The sequence below is a fragment of the Aureococcus anophagefferens genome, assembly GCF_000186865.1.
Source record: "Aureococcus anophagefferens unplaced genomic scaffold AURANscaffold_12, whole genome shotgun sequence".
Taxonomy (NCBI): domain Eukaryota; class Pelagophyceae; order Pelagomonadales; family Pelagomonadaceae; genus Aureococcus; species Aureococcus anophagefferens.
In genome coordinates this window covers 123367-142821 of record NW_008705572.1, presented here as the reverse complement: position 1 = coordinate 142821, position 19455 = coordinate 123367, and the positions used below count along the sequence as shown (strand labels likewise).

Below are 19455 nucleotides of genomic sequence, written 5' to 3'. Positions count from 1 at the left end.
AGAAAAATAACAGAGGACGACGCGGCGGCGGCCGTCGACGTCGAAGCGGCGGCCGTCGACGTCGAAGCGGCGGCCGTCGACGTCGACGAGGCGCCGGCCCTCGACCCGCCCGAGGTCGCGGCGGCGCCGACGCGGCGGCGCGACGGCCGGCGCGCGCCCATCGACCTGACGGCCTTCGAGGCGTTCCGCCGCGAGCGCGACGGATGAGGCTCTGGGCGGGCAACGTCGTCTTCCTCGAGGCCGCCGAGGGCCTGCGGTCGGCGCTGCGCCTCCTGGGCGTCGCCGCGCGCGTCGACGTCGGCGTCGAGGCCTGCCCCTGGGTCTCCGACGACGAGCTCTGGGTCCTCGTCGGCGCGACGCTTCTGCCCGGCGTCGCGCCGAGCGACGCGCCCTGGCCGCCGCCGCGGCGCTTCGTCGTCTACCAGATGGAGCAGCTCGGGAGCGCCTGGCTCACGCCGGCCTACCTGGCCCTCGTCGCGCGCGCGGACGCGCTCTGGGAGTTCGCGCCGTCGCACGCGCCGCGCTGGGCGGCCGCCGCGCGGCGCGTCGCCTACGTGCCGCTCGCGCCGCCGGACCTCGGGCCGGCGCCGCCGCCGTCGCCGGCGCCGGCGGCGGACCTGCTCTTCTACGGCTGCGGCAACGCGCGGCGCGCCGCGCTGCGGGACGCGTGCGCCGCGCTGCTCGCGCCGCGGGGCTACCGCGTCGACTTCCGGGGCAGGAAAAGGGTGATTCAAGTTCGCTTCAACGTGAGTGTTCCGCGCGCGACCGTTCCGGAAAAAGCATCCACGCTTCGAGAACGCTCCGAGAGATGATCGCTCGTCCAAAAATTAGCCGAAACGAGTGGAAACTGACCGAGATATCAGTCTCCAAAGTTGGGAATGTCGCACTCTTTTCCTGCCAGGTCGACTTCCGCCTCGGCTTCGACCTCTTCGGCGCCGCGCGCGACGACGCCGCGCGGCGGGCGACGGTCGTGCTCAACGCCCACTTCTACGAGGGCGCGGCCCTCGAGACGCACCGCCTCAACTACCTGCTCCAGCGCGGCGCGTGCGTGCTCTCGGAGCCCTCCGCGGACCGCGACCTCGACGCGCTCTACGCGCGCGGCGTGCGCTTCGCGGCCTACGGCGACCTCCCGCGCGCGGCCCTCGCGCTCCTCGAGGACGCCGGCGCGCGGCGCGACGCGTCCGCCGCCGCCGCGGCGCTCGCGGCCGAGCTCCCGCGCGTCGCCGCGGCCTGGGCCGACGTCGCCCTGAAGGACCTCGGGTAGTAATTCCTTTTTTTAGTCATCGTCGCCGTCGACGTCGTCGTCGTCGTCGTACACCCCGAACTCCGCGGCCGCCAGGGGATCGATCTCGTCGGAGTCGTACTCGGACTCGGGAAGTTCGGACTCGTCGTCGTCGGAGCTCGTGTCCGGTTTGTCTTCGAGAAAAGCGGCGGGGTCGTTGTTCAGGAAGGTGGCAATCTCCATGAAGTGGCAGATGTTGACGAAGGGCGTCATGTGTTCCGTGTGCGTGTAACCGTTCTTGTCCTTCGTGTAGTAGACGACGCCCGACGCCGTCGGCTCATATGGTGTGACGTCGTAGGTGACCGCGACGAGAGCGGCGTGATTGCGAAGGGGCTCCATGCTCGGCCGACTCTTGGGCAGGGGCTCGCCGAATTCGAAGTCTGCTACGGGGATCCAGAGCTTCCACGGTGCGAGCGGCCAGACGGAAGGCCGGAGCGGCGGCTTGGACCCGCGCGTGCGGCCCCCGAAGAGAGGCACGGAGGCCGGCTCTCGGCTACCCGTGGCGCTCTCGCTCCCGGCCTCGAGAAACGCGAGCGTCTCGTCGAGCGTGAAGACTCGGAGCTTCACGCCGGAAGCCGCGTTCCATATCTGCGACCCGCCGAGGCGGGCGAGCGTCTCCGGGAGCATTCGACTCACGACGATGCCCGACAGCTCCTTGACCCGGCGAATCCAGGCGAGCTGGTCTTCGAGGCCCACGGGCGAATCGAGAGCCACGGAGCTGCCCGCGCCCGGAAGCCGCACGCCGGCATGGCCGTCGCGCCACAGGTCGGCGATATGGTCGAGTTTGTGGCGCTGATTCGCGAGGCCGAGGACCAAGCATCGGTCCGTCCGCTGGTATGCGAGCTCGAGAGGAGTCCGAGGCGAGCCGAAGGGCCCGTTCTTGTGCGGCCCGCGGTACACACCCGAGCGCGTGTGGGACCATCCCTGGTACTCCAGCTCCCGTCTGTCCTTCTCCGTCAGCTGGAGCGCCGCGCGGCGCTCCGCCCAGAACTTGTCCGCGGTCACCACCTTGCGCCAGGCGCTGCAGACGACGGCGGCTATGCCGGCGAAGAACGGGTCTGAGTACGAGAGCACGAGCGGCACGACATCGCCGGGGAGCGGCACAACCGCCGACGAGCGACGACCGCGCGGCGACGCCGCGTTCTTGGGGACTTTGGATCGCGTGGCTCCTCCCATACGCGCAGCTGAGCGAGTGTCTCGTGCGCGAGACGTAGCAGTCGACAGGGACGGCGCGCGCGCGAAGCACAGCTCGAGCAGGCTCGACACCTTGCAATCATGAAAATTCAATTTAAAGTCAACATGACTTCAATGTACGCCTGCGGGCGTCGCAACTTACGCGATGCGCGCGCCTCGCTCACCAGAACTCGCCGCCGTTGAAGATGGGGAAGGAGGCGATGGCCGCGGCCGTGCCGATGGAGTCGGAGGTGAAGGCGCAGCGGGGGCTGCCGCCGTGGAACGCGGGCTGGAGGACCATCATGGGGTTCGGGAGCGCGTCGTGGCCCTTGGGCGACGCGACGCAGTCCACGGTGCTCAGGTCGTAGAGGAGGAGCGCCGTCATGACGACGGACGCGACGGCGGGGTCGAAGGCGCCGTTGGGCTCGAAGTTGGCGACGCCGTCGAGCCAGCGCGCGATGTTCGGGTTCGTGCCCGTCATGGACTTGGTCCGCGCGGGCGGCGCCATGTTCGCGGACACGGTGCAGCCCGCGTAGTGGCTCACGACGCAGCGCCAGTTCTGGAGCGTCTTCGCGAGCGCGTAGTTCGGGCCCTGGACGGTGACGAGGCCCGACGTGAGGTAGATCTTCGCGCCGTCGTCGCCGACGACGGGCGCGCGCGCGTTCTTGGCGAAGCCCGCGCCGCCGAGGGAGCCGAGCGCGGACCAGCGGCCCTGCCAGGCCGGCGCCGTCGTGTAGCGGTGGAGCGAGTCGATCTGCATCTCCTGGGAGATGGGGTAGACCGTGCCCGGGCTCGCGAGGTACGCGAGGCAGAGGCCGCCCGCGCCGCGCGACTTGAAGAGCTCCGTCACGATGGCGTCGCAGGCCACGGACGCGCGGACGTGCTTCTCGCCGTCGAGGTAGACGTAGGACCCGACGACGAGCGTCTTGAAGGAGCGGATGACGTCGTCGGCGAGGAGCCAGCGCGCGATGGCCGGCGCGTCGGCGAGGACGTCGGCGCCGCAGTGGACGGGCTGGTTGTCGAGGTCCGCGGCGACCTTCTCGCACGGCGCGACGAGCGTCCCCGGCGACGCCTTCGCGAACGCGATGAGGTCCTTCCACTTCGTCGACCCGACGTCGACGCCGCGCCGCGCGACGGCGACGACCGTGCAGCCCAGCGTCAGGAGCGTCTTCGTCGGCCCCATCTCCGCCGTCGCGCCGAGCACGACGAACGCGTTGCCCGACGACCCGAGGACGCGGTCGGGCACGCGGAGCCCGACCGCGCTCGACGACATGGCCTCGCAGCGCGTGAGCACGCTCGGCTCGCAGGCGCCGTGGTCGCTCCAGGCCTTGACCTGCTCCAGGTCCACGAGCACGCCGTCCGCGCCGCCGCCGTCGCCGTCGACGACGAGCGTCTCGAACGCGCGGCCGGGCTTCTGCATCTTCGCCGTGGACCCAAAGGCGCTGTGCACGGCCGTGAGGCCCGCCATGGCCGCCGCGCGGGCCGCGTCGGGCGACGCGGCCATGGCCTCGGCGAGCTCCTCCATGTACTTGCCGTACCTAGAAAAGTCGCGTCGAATGCGCGTCTCGAAAGCGACGCCGAGGCATTACTGGTGGCGCCAGTCCTTCTCGGCGTCCATGCGCTTGATCGCGTCGGTCTTGCCCAGGGCCTTGAAGGCCGCGCCGAAGATGCGCTTCCCGTGCTTCGTCGTGGACACCTTGTTGTCCTCGAGCTCCTTGGGCCACTCGGTGAAAGCCGCCATCGCAATTTTGGTGGAAGGGCTGCGTCCGGATTTGGGGGGCAACCATGCTTCGAGCCGGCAGCATCGTCCCGACGAAGGCTTCGACGAAGTCGCTCACATGTGGCGCCGCGCCGCTCCCGGCACCGCGCTAATGTGCCGAGGTGCCAGCGCCTTCGATCAGGACATCGGCTGGTGCATCTCAAGCTCCGTCAGTCTGCGCACTTCGCTTAGGGGGAGATGCGGAGCTCGGGGGAGAACGCGTCCCGGTCCCGCTGGAGCTGCTGCTTGACGACCATGCCGTCGAGGCGGCGGTCGATGGCGGACATGTTGTGCTCGTAGGCGTCGCCGCGGTCGTGGAACCAGTCGACGAACTTGAGCGCGAGGTCGACCTTGTGCGTCGCGACCGCGTGCTTCGACTCGAGGCTCGCGAGGCGCCGGCGGCACTCGGCGACGGCGCCGCCCGGCGGCGACAGGAGCTCGCGGACCGCCGCGTCGACGAGCTTCCGCGCGAGGTCGTTCGCCGCCGCGACGGCGGCCGTGAGCCGCCGGCGGTCCGCGTCCGCGCGGTCCTCGTGGCGCGCCGCGTCCGCGTCCGCCGCGTCGGCCGCGGCGGCGAAGCGCTCCGCCGCCGACGCCGCGAGCGCGTCGACGTCGTCCTGGGCCTTGGCCGCGGCCGCGCGCGTCGCGGCGAGCGCGGCCGTCGTCGCGCGGCGCTCGAGCGCGGCGTCGACCGCGCGCGCGCGCGCCTCGTGGCGCTCGCCCAGGTCGTCGAGCGCCGCGGCCCGGGCCTCCGCGTCCGCGAGGGCCGACGCCTGCGCCGCGGCCGCCGCGGCCGCGCGGTCCTCGAGGCGCGACCGGTCGACGTCCGCGTCGCGCGCGCGGCCCTCGAGCACGCCCAGGCGGCCCCGCGCCTCGCCGACGAAGCCGTCGATGCCGCGCAGCCGCTCGCAGGTCGCGCTCAGGCCCGCGGCGTCCGCCGCGTCGACCTTGGTCGCGAGGCCGGACGCGCACAGGTCGACGCGCGCGTTCACGGCCTCGAGCCGCGCCTCGAGCGCGATGGCGTGGTCCTTGCGCGCGACGGCGCCCTCCAAGGCCGCGTGCCGCTCCGCGGCCGACGCGACGTGGCCCTCGTGGCTCGCGCCGAAGCCCGCGACGTCGCGGCCGAGGCGGTCGACGACGTCCGCGAGCCGCGCGACGGCGGCGCCGTTCTCGACGACGCGGCGGCCCAGGCTCCCGCCGCCGGGCAGGGCCGCCACGGTCTCGAGCCGCAGGAGCTGGGCCTCGAGGTCGCCCACGCGCGCCGCCGTCGTCTCCGCGGCCGCGCAACGATCCTTGAGCGCCGCGATCTCGCCCTCCTGCTGCGCGAGCTGCGCCATGAGCTGGCCGAAGAGCTGCTCGAGCCGCGGCAGGTTCATGAACGACGAGAGGTTGTCCGACATGGTGTCGGGCGCCTTTTGCTTGTTGGTGGGCGCCGCGCGCGGCGTGTTCGGACGACGCGAGGCGGCGCGTTTGAACACTCGAGTGGGTTCGTCAACGTTGACGACGTTTACTTCTTCAGCAAGGCATGTCGATGCGCTCAGATGAATACACGGCGGGCAGCCCTCGACACCGCAATGAGATGAACGCATGCGCGGCCAAGCAGCCCTCGACGACGCGCTGAGATAACACGCAGGCCGGGCAGCCACACCTCTCCGACTAGCCGCATGCTGAGACGCCTCTGCTGCCTCCTCGCCGCCGCCGCCGCGGCGCGCGAGGCTTGCCTGCGCCAGTGGCCGCCGCGCGACGCGACGCCGCCGCCGCTCTTCTGGATGCACGCGCCGAAGACGGGCACGACGTTCCGGCTCCACGTCGTCAGTGTCGCGTGCCCGCGGCACCGGCGGCCGCGCGGCCGGCGGAAGTTCGAGGCGTCCTACGTGCGCACGCTGGCGCGGGAGAAGACGCCCTGCGCGCACGCCTACGACGAGGCGTCGCTCGTCGAGCACCGGAGCTTCAATACGACATCCTGCGGCAGCGGCCTCGCGCTCCTGCGGGAGCCGCGCGCGCGCCTCGTCTCCGCGTTCCACTACCACCGCGACGGCCTGCCGACGGGCCGCGGCAAGCCCCGCGCGTGCTTCCCTCATGGGCATCCGCGACGACGGCGACTGCCGGCGGCTGCGGGCGCTGCCGGAGCGCGAGCAGCTCCTCGCGTACGCGAACGACTCCCGGGTCCGGAACGTGCAGACGAAGATGCTCCTGGGCTACGGCCGCTTCGACGCCGTCGCGGAGCTGGACGTCGCCGAGGCGACGCGAGTGCTTCGCGAGTGCTTCGCCTTCGTCGGGGTGACGGAGCGCTGGGCGGCGTCCGTGGGCCTCTTCAACCGGACGATCCGGGGCGCGACGCTCCGGCCCGACGACGCCGCGCGCGTCGCGAACGCGGGCGCCTACGACCGGAGCAACTCGGGCGTCGCCTGGCTCGCCGACTACGCGGACGCGGACACGCGCGTCTACGCCGAGGCCGCGCGGCTCGTCGAGGACCGCCTGTCGCTCGCGCCCTGCCGATAAACACGAGTGAGAACCCTACGCCGAGGCCGCGCGGCTCGTCGAGGACCGCCTGTCGCTCGCGCCCTGCCGCTAAGTACGGACACCGGTTAAAACCCGCCGCGGCGCTCAGCTCTCGCGCCGTCGCAGGGTCTTGCTGTCCGCGTCCCAGACGATGTCCTCGACGCGGTCCTCGCAGGGCCCGACCCTCCCGCGCCAGGACAGGTCGCTGTCGTCGAAGATGGCGTCGTCGGCGACGCGCGGCGGCGGCTCGAGGATCTCGCCCGGCGCGAACGTGTGGCGGAAGCCCGTCCCGAAGAGCGCCTCGTGCTTCCGCGACGTCGCGACGACCCAGTCGAAGCGCTTCCCCCAGCGGTCGGCGCCGGACTGGAACTCGTCGTCGGAGTCGTTGTTCGCGACGATGGCCGCGTCCACGAGGTCCGGCGCGGACATGGTCGCCTCGACGGCGCCGTCGAGGCGGTCGAGGTACGCCGCGAGCACGTTTTCGGGCACCGTGCGCTCGCGCTCCGCGTTGCGCCGGAGGGCCGTCTCCAGGCTCACCTCGACGTAGAGCTGGACGACCGTGAAGCCCGCGTCCTTGGCCTCGCGCATGCGCCGGAGCTGGCGGTCGACGTGCGTGCCCGTGCCGTCGAAGCAGACGATGCGCCCCCGGCCGTCGACGTGGCGCGGCGTGCGGAGGATGGTCTGGAACTTGCGCTCGACCTTGGCGTTGGCCCACTGGTAGGCGTCGTTGCGCCCGTAGAGCGCCGCGGGCGCCGTCTCGTCGAACTCGTCGTGCGACTTCATGACCGTGTCCAAATCGAGCATCTCGACCGTGTCGAGCATCTCGATGGTCTCGAGGCCGAAGAGGCGGTGGAGCGTGTAGGTCTTGCCCGCGCCGGGGGCGCCCGCCGTGAAGACCATGACGGGCTTCGTCCCCGTGTAGAACATGGTGAGCGCGCCGCTCCAGAGCGACGTGCGCCGCGGACACGTCGGCACCAGGCGCCGGGCCACGACGTGGCGGGCGGCGCGGCCGAGCAGCATGGCGCGAGTCGTGCGTGCGGCGGCGCGTTGGTTTGGTGGGTGTAGCGCTCCTCCTCCGCTTCGGCCACAGTCACACCATCCTCCTCGAGCGATATCACAGATCGCACGCGCCGCTGGCGCTGCTGCTGTTGCCAAGGTCGACCTCAAGCGCCCGGGGCCCGCACACGACATGGGGACACACGCGTATGCACAGGAAGGTGTTGCCAAGGTCGACCTCAGGCGATGCCGCCTCCCCCCAGAGCCCGGGGCCCGCACACGAGATGGGGACACACGCGTATGCACAGGAAGAGGGCGGGAGGAAGCGGGAAAAAACGCGCTCAGGGGAAGCGGGCCTCGGACCATTGCGTCGCGGCGACGCCCGCGGCGACGAGCGCGTGGGCGTCGACGCCGGCGTCCGCGAGGACGGCGACGGTGTGCTTGCCCGGCTTGGGCGCGGGCGGCGTGGGCACGACGCCGCCGCCGAGGTGGCTCCGCAACCCGCAGGGCGCGAAGAGCTTGACGCCGTGCGTCGCGCCGTCGTCGGCGAAGATGTAGGTCTGGGCGGACGGCAGCGAGGACCGCCGCTTCACGCCCGGCGGGCTCGGGTCGCCCTTCTTCCGCGTCGGCGCGCTGTGGGTCGTCGCGTCCTCGGGCAACGCGCGCAGGGACCGGCAGAGCGTCGCGGCGACGCCGTGGGACCGCAGGACCTTCACGACGTCGCCCGCGTCGAAGCCGCGGACCTCGGCCGCGACGGCCGCCGCGGCCGCGCCCGCGGGATCCCGCGAGTCGGCGGCGTCCACGGGCGCGCCGCCCAGCGCCATGGCCAGCTTCTTCAGCGCCGCGCGCCGCGCCGGCTCGCGCGCGAGGGGCCCCGCGGCGGCGACGAAGACCCAATGGCCGTCGCGCGCCTCGTACGCGCGGTACGCGGCGTGCTCGCCGCGGCAGCCCGGCCCGCCGCCGCCCAGAGGCCGCTCGAAGGGCGTCGCGTCGTCGCGCCGCTCGTCGCCGAGCCCGAGCCAGGGCAGCACGAGCAATTGCCCCGCGGCCGCGAGCGAGGTCCGCGCGACCAGGACGCGGTCGTCGAAGCCCGCGGCGCGGCGCGCGTCGCGCTCCCGGAGCGCGAGCCCGCAGGCGAAGGCCCCCGCGAAGCCCGCCGAGACGTCGATGGTGCCGACGTGCATGTGCTCCTCGGGCGTCGCCACGGAGCCCCCGAAGTAGGCCATGATGCCCAGCGCGGCCTGCAGGTTGTCGTCGTACGACACGTGCGCGGCGCGGTCGCCGCGGCGCTCGCGGGGGCCGCCGTAGGCGTCGAAGTGGAGGAGGACGAGCTTCGGGTTCACGGTCTGGAGGCGCGCGGGGCTCAGGCCGAGCTTCTCGAGCTGGACGTGGGGCGCGTTGACCGTGACGACGTCCGCCGTCCGCAGCAGCGCGTCGAGCGCGCCGCGGCCCCGCTCCAGGTCCAGGAGCACGGACCGCTTGCCGCGGTCGACGACGGCGCCGTACTTGAGCGCGATGGACGGGCCGTAGGTCGGCTTCGGCGGGTCGACCTTGACGACGTCCGCGCCGAAGCGCGCGAGGAGCTCGCCGACGGTCGGCCCCGCGATGACGTTGCAGAGGTCGAGCACGCGGCAGCCCCGGAGCCAGCCCTTCTTCTTCCGCGTCTTCTGGGACGGGTCCGACGACGACGACGACGACGACGACGACGACGACGACACCGCGCGCTCGAGCGGCGCCGCGGGCGCCGCGAGCTCCGTCTCCCGGAGCCAGGCGAGGCGGCCGCAGGCGCCGTCGACGCAGAGGCCCGCGTCGCGCGCGTGGGCCGAGGCGCGCCACTCGTCGACGGTCTGCACGGGCGCCGCGGGCACGCGCGCGTCCGCGAGGATCGCCGTCCACCGGTCCGCGGTCCGCGTCGCGAAGGCCGCCTCGAGCGCCGCGGCGAGCGCGCGCCGCGCCTCCGGCGACGCCGTGGACCGCATGCCGCCGAGGCCGTGGCGCGCGCCGTTCGCGGCGTAGGGGTCCGCGACCGGGAGCTTGGCCTCGCCGAGCACCGCCTCGAGGCACCGCGCCTGGTGGCCCGCGTGCGCGGGCGCGACGAGGTAGACCGACCGGCCGTCGGCGCAGGCGTAGACCCGATAAAAGGGGTCGGCGACGTCGTCGAGCTCGCGCGCCGTCCAGGGCCGCGCGCCGGGCGGCCGGTCGCGGAGCGCCGCCTGCGCGGAAATCGACCGGTGAAGCTGGGAACTTTGACATTCTCCAGCTCGGCTGAGTTTTGGACGAATTGATGGCTCTCGTCGACTTCTCGAAGCTTGTGTCGCATGCGCTCACATTGAAGTCGGGTTGAAGATTTGAGTTCCACGCGGCGCGCCGCCGCGCGGTCGTCCGCGTAGTCCGCGGGCGCCGCGAACTCGAGCGAGTTGTGCACGAGGGCCTCGAGCGTCGCGGACGCGAGGGGCACCTCGACGACGTCGCCGACGACCTTGCGCCCTTCGAGCGCGCGGCGCGGCCGCGCGTTCAGCGCGAAGACCGCGCCGACGGCGCCGAGGATCGCCGCGTAGACCTACGTTTTGCGTGGGTTTCGGCGGCGCCGCGCGCAGGGCGGACGCCGCGCGCGCGCCGACGGCAGGGGCAGGGACGTGTAGGACACGGGCACGCCCCGGAGGGGGCGGTTGAGGCCCGCGTCGCGGAGCACGCCCGACTCGGCGAGCACGACGCCGTCCCAGGCCTCGGGCCGCGGCGTCGGGTCCGACGACGCGAAGCCCGGCATGGCCAGCCAGACGCAGCGCGGTGCGAGCCTCGCGACGACGGCCTCCGGGCTGCCGCGGCCGTCGTTCTCGCCGCCGAGGAGCAGCGACGCGAGGACCCGGGGCGCGAAGTTCTCGACGAGGACGTCCGCGCGGAGCAGGAGCGCGGCGGCGAGGACGCGGTGGCCGAAGCGCCGCAGGTCGAGGCGCACGGCCGCGCGCGCGCGGCTTCGCAGCGCGCCTAAACCCGGCCCGCAGCCGCGGCGCGGCCCGCCCGGCGGGTCGATGCGGACGACGGTCGCGCCCTGGTCCCCGAGGAGCGACGCGCAGAGCGGGCCGGCGACGTACTGGCCAAAATCCAAGACCTGCGGGCGGCGCGGGTCGGGGGGCGCGGGGCCGGCGGACGCGGGGGCGGCGCGCCTGCACGCCGCGGAGCGCGGCGCCGACGGGGTCGCCGAGCGCGCGCGGCGCGCGCGCCGGTGCGGCCCGCGGCGGCGCCTCCTTCTCCGGCGAGGACCGGAAGATGCCGCTGGGCCCGCCGAGCTGGCCGCTCGCGCCCTTGGACGCGCCCATGCGCCAGTTGCGGTAGCCGTCGCGGTGCTGCTTGAGCCGCGACCGCAGCGCGCCGGGGTCGAGCTCGTGGCGCCGCCGGCAGATGGGGCACCGGTCCATGTCGTGCGCGTGGCACCGCGCGAGGCACGCCGTGTCGAAGCGGTGGCCGCAGCGGAGCACGATGGTGTCGCTGTAGGGCATGAGGCAGAGGCTGCACTCGCCCATGGCCTGCGCGGCGCCCCCGAAGGGCGGCGCCAGCGCCGGGACGGGCTCCGTGGGCGAGGACAGGTGGAAGCCGGGGTCCGAGCCGCACGAGCCGCAGCGGGCGTCGCGCGGGGGCCGCGAATTCATCGCGTCGAACCTTGATTACACCCCAGACTCGAAGAGAATTCAGTGCGCTTCCGTGGTCATCTCCAGCTCTGAGCAGCTTGTGAGATCGGTGTGGCAATCATCAACGTTTTGGCGAAAGTTGATGATGAAGACGGTGAAGGAGAGCATGGCGCGAGCCGCGATCGCGTGAGCGGCGCGCCAGCTAAACACGACACCATGCGCCGCCGCGCGCGCCGCGCCGACTGCGTCGCCGACGACCTACCTTCTCGCAATCGCCAGCAGGCCGCGCGCAAGCAGCACTTGGCCGTCGACGGCGCGGCGTTCCACCAGAGCGTCTTCGACAAGCACCAGGACCTGGAGGCTGCGATCGCGCCCTGCCAGGAGGTGCTGGACTTCTGCCACGCGCTGGCCCTCGCGTCCGACGGCGACGTCTCTCTCGACGGCGTCGCTCCCGAGGTCCGGGCGCGGCTCGAGGCGGCGACGGGCGGACGTGCGTCTCCTTCGCCGCCGAAGACGACGTTCCTGCGACGCGCGATCGCCGCCGAGGCCGCGTCGCCGCGCAACGACGGCCGCGCGCTCTGCGCCGAGCTCGAAGACGTCGTTCCCATCGACGACGAGACGTCGGCGGACCTCGCGCTCCGGGGGCTCGCGCTCGGGCTGCGCCGCGCCGCGGAGTTCGCGCCCGATGCGAAGGACGCGCGCTTCCTGAAGCGCGCCTACGCCGTAGATAAGCGCGTCCTCGACCTCAAAAAGGACATCGCGCGCGTCTTCGCGGCGCTCGCGCTCGACGAGGCGGCCGTCGCCAAGCTCTCCGGCGACGTCTTCGGCTTCCTCGGCTCCCTCGGGACCTACCCCGCCTTCCTGCCGGAGGAGCGGCGGTATTCGTCTCCATTCCGGCGGCGCCGGCCCGGGTCGGAGACCAGGCGACCTCCGCCGCCCGCGGCCGGCGACCAGGCGATCCCGGGCCCGGGCGACTTCCCGCGTCTCGGATCCGGAGCGCCCCCCGCGCCTCCGCCCGCGTGGCCTCCTCCGCAGAGCTAAAGCTAACAGAAACGTCGGGTCGGAGGAAGCGCGCGGGAGCGGAAGCGCGCGGACCGCCATCGTCGATGCGGACCGTCGTCGTGCGATGCGAAAGGAAGCGCGGGAGGGAAAGCACGCGGACCGCCGCCGCGTCGTCGTCGCGCGCGATCACCAAATGTTGGGTTGGAAGCCGGCCGAGTTCCCGGGTCCGTAGCCGGTGCTGTCCTCGTAGATCTCCGCGACCGAGATGGGGACCCAGCCGTAGTCGGGGATGTTGTCGGGGATGTCGATTATCATGCGGTAGTCGAGCTCGACCTTGTGGTTGACCTTGGTGGCCTTCTTGATGAAGTCCTTCTCCTGCCAGTACTCGTGCATGAGCTCGACGCGCTTCTGCATGGACGCGAGGACCTCTTCGGTGTACACGTCGGGGTACTCTTGCGTGAGCTGCTTCATGGCCGGCTGGTCGCGCCAGCGGTACCAGCGGTAGTAGAGCGTCGCCGTCGACTCGAGGACGAGGGTCCGCGTCTCGAGCTCGCACTCGCTCGAGTCCGTGCAGACCTACCGGGCGCGACGGTTTCGCGTCGCGAACATCTCCGGTTTCGCGCGTCGCGAACATCTCCGGTTTCGCGCGTCGCGAACATCTCCGGTTTCGCGCGTCACGAACATCTCCGGTTTCGCGCGTCGCGAACATCTCCGGTTTCGCGCGTCGCGAACATCTCCGGTTTCGCGCGACGCGAACATCTCCGGTTTCGCGTCGCGAACATCTCCGGTTGCGCGTCGCGATTATCTCCGGTTTCGCGTCGTCAACATCTCTCGATGCCACGGGACGCTGGGACGCACCCAGCACCAGTGATCCGTCTCGTTCCAGCCGCGTTTGTTTGTCGTGTCGTCGTAGTCGAAGGTCGCGTTCTCCTGGCGCTCGTGGTTGACGTAGTTCGCGCGGCCCCACAGCGGCAGCGTGTACTCCGCGTCCCGGAGGCTCTCCGGCGCCTCGCTCTCGTCGATGGGCTCGGCGGCGTAGTAGGACTGGTTCTCCCCCGGTTGGTTGCCGTAGCGCGTCTTGCGGCCCGGCGTGTAGGTCGTCTTGTAGTAGCGGGTCCAGACGCGGTCCTCGGCGCCCTCCCACTCGTAGAAGATGTTCGTCTCGACGGGGTCGAGGTCGTCGCCGGTGCCGACGTCCTCGTAGTACTCGTCCGAGGACACGCCGTTCTCGATGTCCATGTACATGGCGTCCTCGTAGACCAGGGACGTGAGGCCCAGGTCGAAGTAGGCGCCGTAGGTGTTCATGTGGTAGGACCCGTTGAAGCGCGTGTCGAAGTTCGCGAAGAGCGCCTCGAGCTCGTCGTCGGACTCGCCGGCGTAGGCGAAGACCTCGAGCCAACGGTCGTACGTGTCCGCGTTGTACGTCCGCGCGTTCGCCTGCCACAGCTCCGAGTCCGTGTAGTTCGGGTAGTTGATCTGCGGGATCTTCCAGTAGGTCGGCCCCTCGTACGAGTCCGGCAGATCCTCGCCGCTGTCCGTGTAGTCCTCGAAGATGCCCTCGAGCCCCGGGAACTCGCCGCCCGTCGACGGCCACCAGTCCGCCCCGCGATAGGCGAACGTGTCGTAGACCGACGGGTTCACGCAGCACGCGTCCGGCTCGTACTCGTAGAAATCGCGCGGGCAGGTGTCGCCGGGGTAGGAGAAGTCCAATTCGCCCAGCCCTCCGTCACCGTAGTAGGCCTCGCTCTGCTCGCACCAGCCCTCGAGGCGCCGGATCCAGAACTGCGGCGCGTACGCGAGGAGCGGGCCGCTGTACTGCGCCGTGTCGATGACGTGGGTCCACGTCGTCAGCCCAAAGTCCTCGTCGCCGAGAAACGTCGTCCGGTTGCGGATCTTGCCTCCGGGGAAGATGGGCAACACGACCCAGCCCGCGCCGAGGAAGATGCCGCCGTCGTCCTCGTGCTCGTCCTGCGTCGCCTCGAAGCCGTAGCCCGACACGGGGACGATGACCCGGTTCGCCATGGTGACGAGGCCCAGGTACCTGCGCGTAGAGGGACCGTGGTCATCGTGTGGCGGGCACGACAGCGGAAACAAAACGACCCCCCCCCAAAAAAAAAACACGGCGGAGCCGCGCTTGCAGGCGATGCCCATCTCCTGGAAGCCCCAGCCGCGGCCGACGTCGGAGACGGGCGTGTAGCCGTACATGGATCCGCCGGCGAGGTACCTACGCGGAAACCGTCGGCCGCCGCCGATTTGTTGGGAAAAGACGTACTTGGGGAGGCGGCTGGCGCCGAGGTTGTTGTTGTTGTAGACGCCGCCCTCGATGGACGCCATGGCCGTCGCGTGGTAGCTCCCGGCGATGTCGAACTCCGTCCGCGCCAAGGGCGCGACCCATTGGCCCAGGTAGCCGAACTGGGCCATGTCCGCCGCGGCGCTCGACACGGGCTCGCCGATGTCCTTCTCCATGACCCGTAAAATGCGCGTGTACATCGTGAGGCCGTAGTACTCGCGCGTCGTCTGCGCCAGGTCCGCGTATTGGTTCGACTGGCCCCCGACGGAGTTGGACGTGTCGAACATGTCGGAGCGGTAGAGCTGGGGCCGGGGGCCGTGGCCGGAGAACGAGGCCATGCCTACCGCGCGTCGATCGGGTTCCCGGCCGAACTCTCTCGAGACTCGTCGGAGCCGCGGGGCGTTCCGTCGGAGTCTCTCGAAACTCGGGGCGCCGGGCCGCGCCCGTGCACTCCTGCTCAAAGCCCTGCGGGATGCAGGTCATGGAGTCGCAGAAGCGCGCCGCGTAGTCCGCGTCGCAGTTGGCCCGCGGGTAGCAGCCGCGGTCCTTGACGGCGACGTCCGGCTTGCAGGTGCGCGTGACGATGTCGAGCGCGTAGCCCTGGGCCGCCGCGCAGTCGTCCGCCGAGTACGCGAACGTCGGCGCGGGCGCGGGCGCGCCGATGACCGTGCACCCGTCGCCGTCGTCCTCGAAGCAGAGGCAGGAGAAGGCCGGCGTCGGCGGCGCCGTCGGCTGGCCGTCCGCGCAGCGGCACCTGCGCGCGGCTCGCGTCCCCGCCGACGCCTCTCGGAAGCACACGCGACGCCGGCGCTCGCCACTTGGGGTAGCCGCCGGCCGGATCGCCGCCGAAGAAGTCGCTGCTGCACTCCACGGCGCCGTCCGCGTCCTTGAGGCCGAGGATGTGCATCGTGGTCCACATGGGGTCCGGCGTGCCCGCCCAAATGTTGCCGTTGGATCCGTACGAGGCCCAGTCGCCGTCGCAGGCGCACGACCCGCCCTCCTCGGCGCAGCAGTTCGGATCCGAGTCGCAGTCCCAGAAGCTGAACGCCGACGGCGCCGCCGTCGTCGGCAGACCCGACGGCGGCGGCGAGACCGTCGGCGGGGCGGAGGCCGTCGGCTCCAGAACCGTCGGGACGCGCGACGGCGCGGGGGTCGACGGGCGCAGCGTCGGCACGCCGCCGACGCATCTGCACCACTTGCTGTAGCCGCCCGCGGGGTCGCCCTGGTCGAAGGTCTCCGTGTTGCACGTCGCCGAGTCGGCCTCGAGATAGACCCACATGGGCGTATAGCCCTGCCTAGGGAAAGCGGCGGGATCGCGCGCCCCTCGCGCGAGCGTCGCGCGCGCGCCGGCGGACGCCGCGGCCCCGCCACTCCATGCCGTTGCTGCCGTAGGCCATCCAGCCCGAGTCGCAGGCGCAGGTGTCGCCCGACTCGGCGCAGCAGTTCGGATCCGAGTCGCAGTCCCAGACGTCGAACGCCGACGGCGCCGCCGTCGTCGGCGCCGACGACGACGACGGCGGCGCCGTCGACGGCGCCGCCGTCGTCGGCGGGGCCGACGGCGGAGGGACCGGCGACGCCGTCGTCGGCGAAACCGTCGTCGGCGAAACCGTCGTCGGCGCGAGCGACGGCGACACCGTCGTCGGCGCGAGCGACGGCTCGACCGTCGGCACCGCGCCGACGCACGCGCACCACTTGGCGTAGCCGCCCGCCGGGTCCTCGCCGAACGCCGCGACGGAGCACTCGATGGAGTCGGAGGCCGCGTAGGTCCACATGCCGAGCACGTAGCCCGTGCCCTCGTTGCCGTTGCTCCCGAAGCCCGCGGCGCCGGAGTCGCACGCGCAGGTCTCGCCCTCCTCGGCGCAGCAAGAGGCGTCGCGCGCGCAGTCCCAGGGGTACTCGCGACTCGGCGCCGGGCTGCCCGACGGCGCGGCCGTCGTCGGCATTGCGGACGGGACGCCCCCGACGCACCGGCACCACTTGGCGTAGCCGGGCGCCGGGTCGCCCTGGCCGAAGCCGTCCTTGGAGCACTCGAGCGAGTCGCCCGCCGCGTAGACCCAGAGGCCCGGCTCGTAGCCGGCCCAGTTGTTGCCGTTGCTGCCGTAGCCCGCGAAGCCCGAATCGCAGGCGCAGGTGGCGCCGTCCTCGGCGCAGCACTGGGGGTCGTCGGAGCAGGCCCAGAACGTCGCGAGCGTCGGCGGCGCCGACGTCGGCGCGGCCGTCGTCGGCGCCGACGTCGGGAGGATCGTCGGCGCGGGCAGCGGCGCGGGCGTCGGGGGGGCGGACGGCCCGCCCGACGGCGCGGCCGTGGGATCGGGCACGCCGTCGACGCAGGCGCACCACTTGGCGTAGCCGCCCGCCGGGTCGTCGCCGAACGCCGCCGTCGAGCACTCGATCGAGTCGGCGACCGCGTAGACCCACATGGGCTTGTAGCCCTCCCAGTCCATGCCGTTGCTCCCCCAGGCCGCGAAGCCCGTGTCGCACGCGCAGGTCCCGCCCTCCTCGGCGCAGCACCGCGCGTCGCCGGCGCAGTCCCACGCGAAGACGATCGTCGGCGCCGCGCTCGGCGCCGCGCTCGTCGGCGCGCCCGTCGTCGGCGCCGCGCTCGGCGCCGCGCTCGTCGGCGCGCCCGTCGTCGGCGCCGCGCTCGGCGCCGCGCTCGTCGGCGCGCCCGTCGTCGGCGCCGCGCTCGGCGCCGGGCTCGGCCGGTCCGCGACGGGCGCGGCCGTCGGGCTCAGATCCGCGGCGACGCACGCGCACCACTTCGCGTACCCCGGCGCCGGGTCGCCGCCGAAGGCGCCCGACGTGCAGTCCGCCGGCGACGCCGCATAAAACCACATGGGCTTGTAGCCCTCCCATTCCATGCCGTTGCTGCCGAACGCGACGTAGCCTGCGGGAAACACGCGTCGCGCGGGGAACGATTTTTTTTTCGGACGCGGGCACGGGGACCGCTCTCGCAGTCGCAGGCGCCGCCCTCGTCGCTGCAGCAGTCGGCGTCCTCGGCGCAGGACCAGGCGTAGGCCGTCGCCGTCGGCGCCGGCGCCGTCGCCGGCGTCGGCCGCGGCGTCGGCGCGGGCACCTCCGCGACGGTGACCGCGACGGCGTCGGCCGTCGCCTCCTCGAGGACGGCGACGCCCTGATCGACGGCCGTCGCCTGGATCGTCGCCGTCAGGTCGCCGGACGCCACGGCCTCCTCGAGGAGCGCCTCCGTCGCGTCGCCCTCGGACGCGACGACGACGACGTCGAAGGTCGCGACGACGGCCAGGAGCCGCCGCCGCCGCCGCGCGTCGGCGATGGCGAGGTTGACGATCGACGCCTCGTCGACGTCGAGCGTCGCGGCGATGGCGCTCGTGATGACCGCGCGCGACGCGTCGTCGTCGAGCTCGTCGGCCGTCGCGTCGCCGCCGAGAGCAAGGCTGCAGGCGACGAGCGCGACGGGCGCGAGGCTCGGCGCGCGCGTCGGCGAGGGGGCCGAGGCGCTGCCGCTCGTGCTCTTGCTCGCGAGGATGAGCCCGAGGCCCGAAACGATCGCGGCGACGACGACGAAGGCGCCGACGATCTTGCGGCAGCGGTGCGCGGGCGGCTGCTTTTCCAGGATCGGCGCGGCCTTCGTCGGGGGCACTTTATCCTCCAGGGCGACCATCTCCGTGCCGACGAGCGGCGCCTTGGGGTCTTCCATTGAGACGATGGGCTGCCTCCAGCGTGTGGAAGCCCAGCGATCGAAACCGAGAAGGCTTGCACGTAGGCTTGCAATTTCAAGGTCAAGAACTGGTCAAGAAACCACCCAAGTTCAACAAACGTCGTCGGGTTGTAAACGCCGCCGCCCGACATCCCCGCGCGTCGTTACAGGGGACCCCCCGCGGCCGCGTCCTAGGGCGGCGCCTGGCGGCGGAGCTGCTCGACGTCGGCCTCGAGGGCGGAGACGTCCGCGTCCATCTTCTGGGCCTTTGCGTTGAGGTAGGCGAGGCTCTGGTGGTGCGCGTTGACGATCTTCATGATGTCGCGCGCGGGCTCCTCGCCGAGGGCGCTGTCGTGCTGGACGTTGAGCTTGACGACGAGGTCCTTGAGCTGGTCGAGCATCGCGCCGAGCTGGTTCTCGAGCTTGACCGAGAGGTCGTACGCGTGCTCGCGCTCGACGTCGGCGTCGAGGGGCGGCCGCGTCGCGGACCGCGCGAAGAGGTCGTCGACGTGGCGCTCCATGGCGTCGAGGTCCGCGTCGAGGTCGTCCTGGTACGCGCGGACCTCCGTGAGCACCTTCTCCGTGCGCTGCTGCGAGATGACGAGCTTCTCGGCGTACGACGACACCTCGACGATCTCCGCCTGCGAGCTCCGGATCTCGTTCTCCCAGGACCGCAGCTTCTCCGCCTGGAGCTGGAAGGCCGCGCAGTCGCTCTCCAAGCTCTTCTTCCAGCCGTTGATGATCTCCTCGACGCTCTTGTTCCGGCAATCCGCGGGCGGCGCGGGCACGGCCGCCGCGGGCGCCGCGGCGGCCGCGGGCGTCGTTGTGGTCGCGAGGGCCGACGTCGTCGGGGCGACGGTGAGCGCGGAGCTCGCCGCCGGCGCGGCGCCGAAGGACGGCGCCGCGGCCGCGGCGGACGCGGGCGCGGCGCCGAAGGACGGCGCGGCCGCGGCCGCGGCCGTCGCCGCCGCGGGCGTCGCCGCGGGCGCGCCGAAGGACAGGCCGCCGGCCGGCGCGGCCGCGGGCGTCGCCGCCGCGGGCGCGCCGAAGGACAGCGCCGGCGCCGCGGCCGACGCGGGCGTCGCCGCGGCCGCGCCGAACGAGAGCCCGGCCGCGGGCGCGGCCGCGGGCGTCGCGGCCGCGCCGAAG

General features: G+C 72.5%; 3 protein-coding genes across 3 annotated transcripts; 1 reads left to right on the top strand and 2 right to left on the bottom strand.

The window, feature by feature from the left end:
• Positions 1-203: 203 nt before the first annotated feature.
• AURANDRAFT_64837 (hypothetical protein) lies at positions 204-1264 on the top strand (the record flags this gene model as incomplete). Its single annotated transcript, XM_009039857.1, has 2 exons — positions 204-746; positions 902-1264. The coding sequence occupies 2 exons, from the start codon at positions 204-206 to the stop codon at positions 1262-1264; spliced, it is 906 nt and encodes a 301-aa protein (XP_009038105.1).
• A 1372-nt stretch (positions 1265-2636) lies between these two features.
• Positions 2637-5614, bottom strand: AURANDRAFT_64836 (hypothetical protein; the record flags this gene model as incomplete). Its single annotated transcript, XM_009039593.1, has 3 exons — positions 2637-3993; positions 4045-4215; positions 4434-5614. 3 exons carry the CDS (start codon positions 5612-5614, stop codon positions 2637-2639), a joined length of 2709 nt encoding a protein of 902 aa, XP_009037841.1.
• A 12883-nt stretch (positions 5615-18497) lies between these two features.
• Positions 18498-19058, bottom strand: AURANDRAFT_27746 (hypothetical protein; the record flags this gene model as incomplete). Its single annotated transcript, XM_009039592.1, has 1 exon — positions 18498-19058. A coding segment is annotated over one exon (561 nt), but the record flags the coding sequence as incomplete, so codon positions are not given.
• Between the last annotated feature and the right edge of the window lie 397 nt (positions 19059-19455).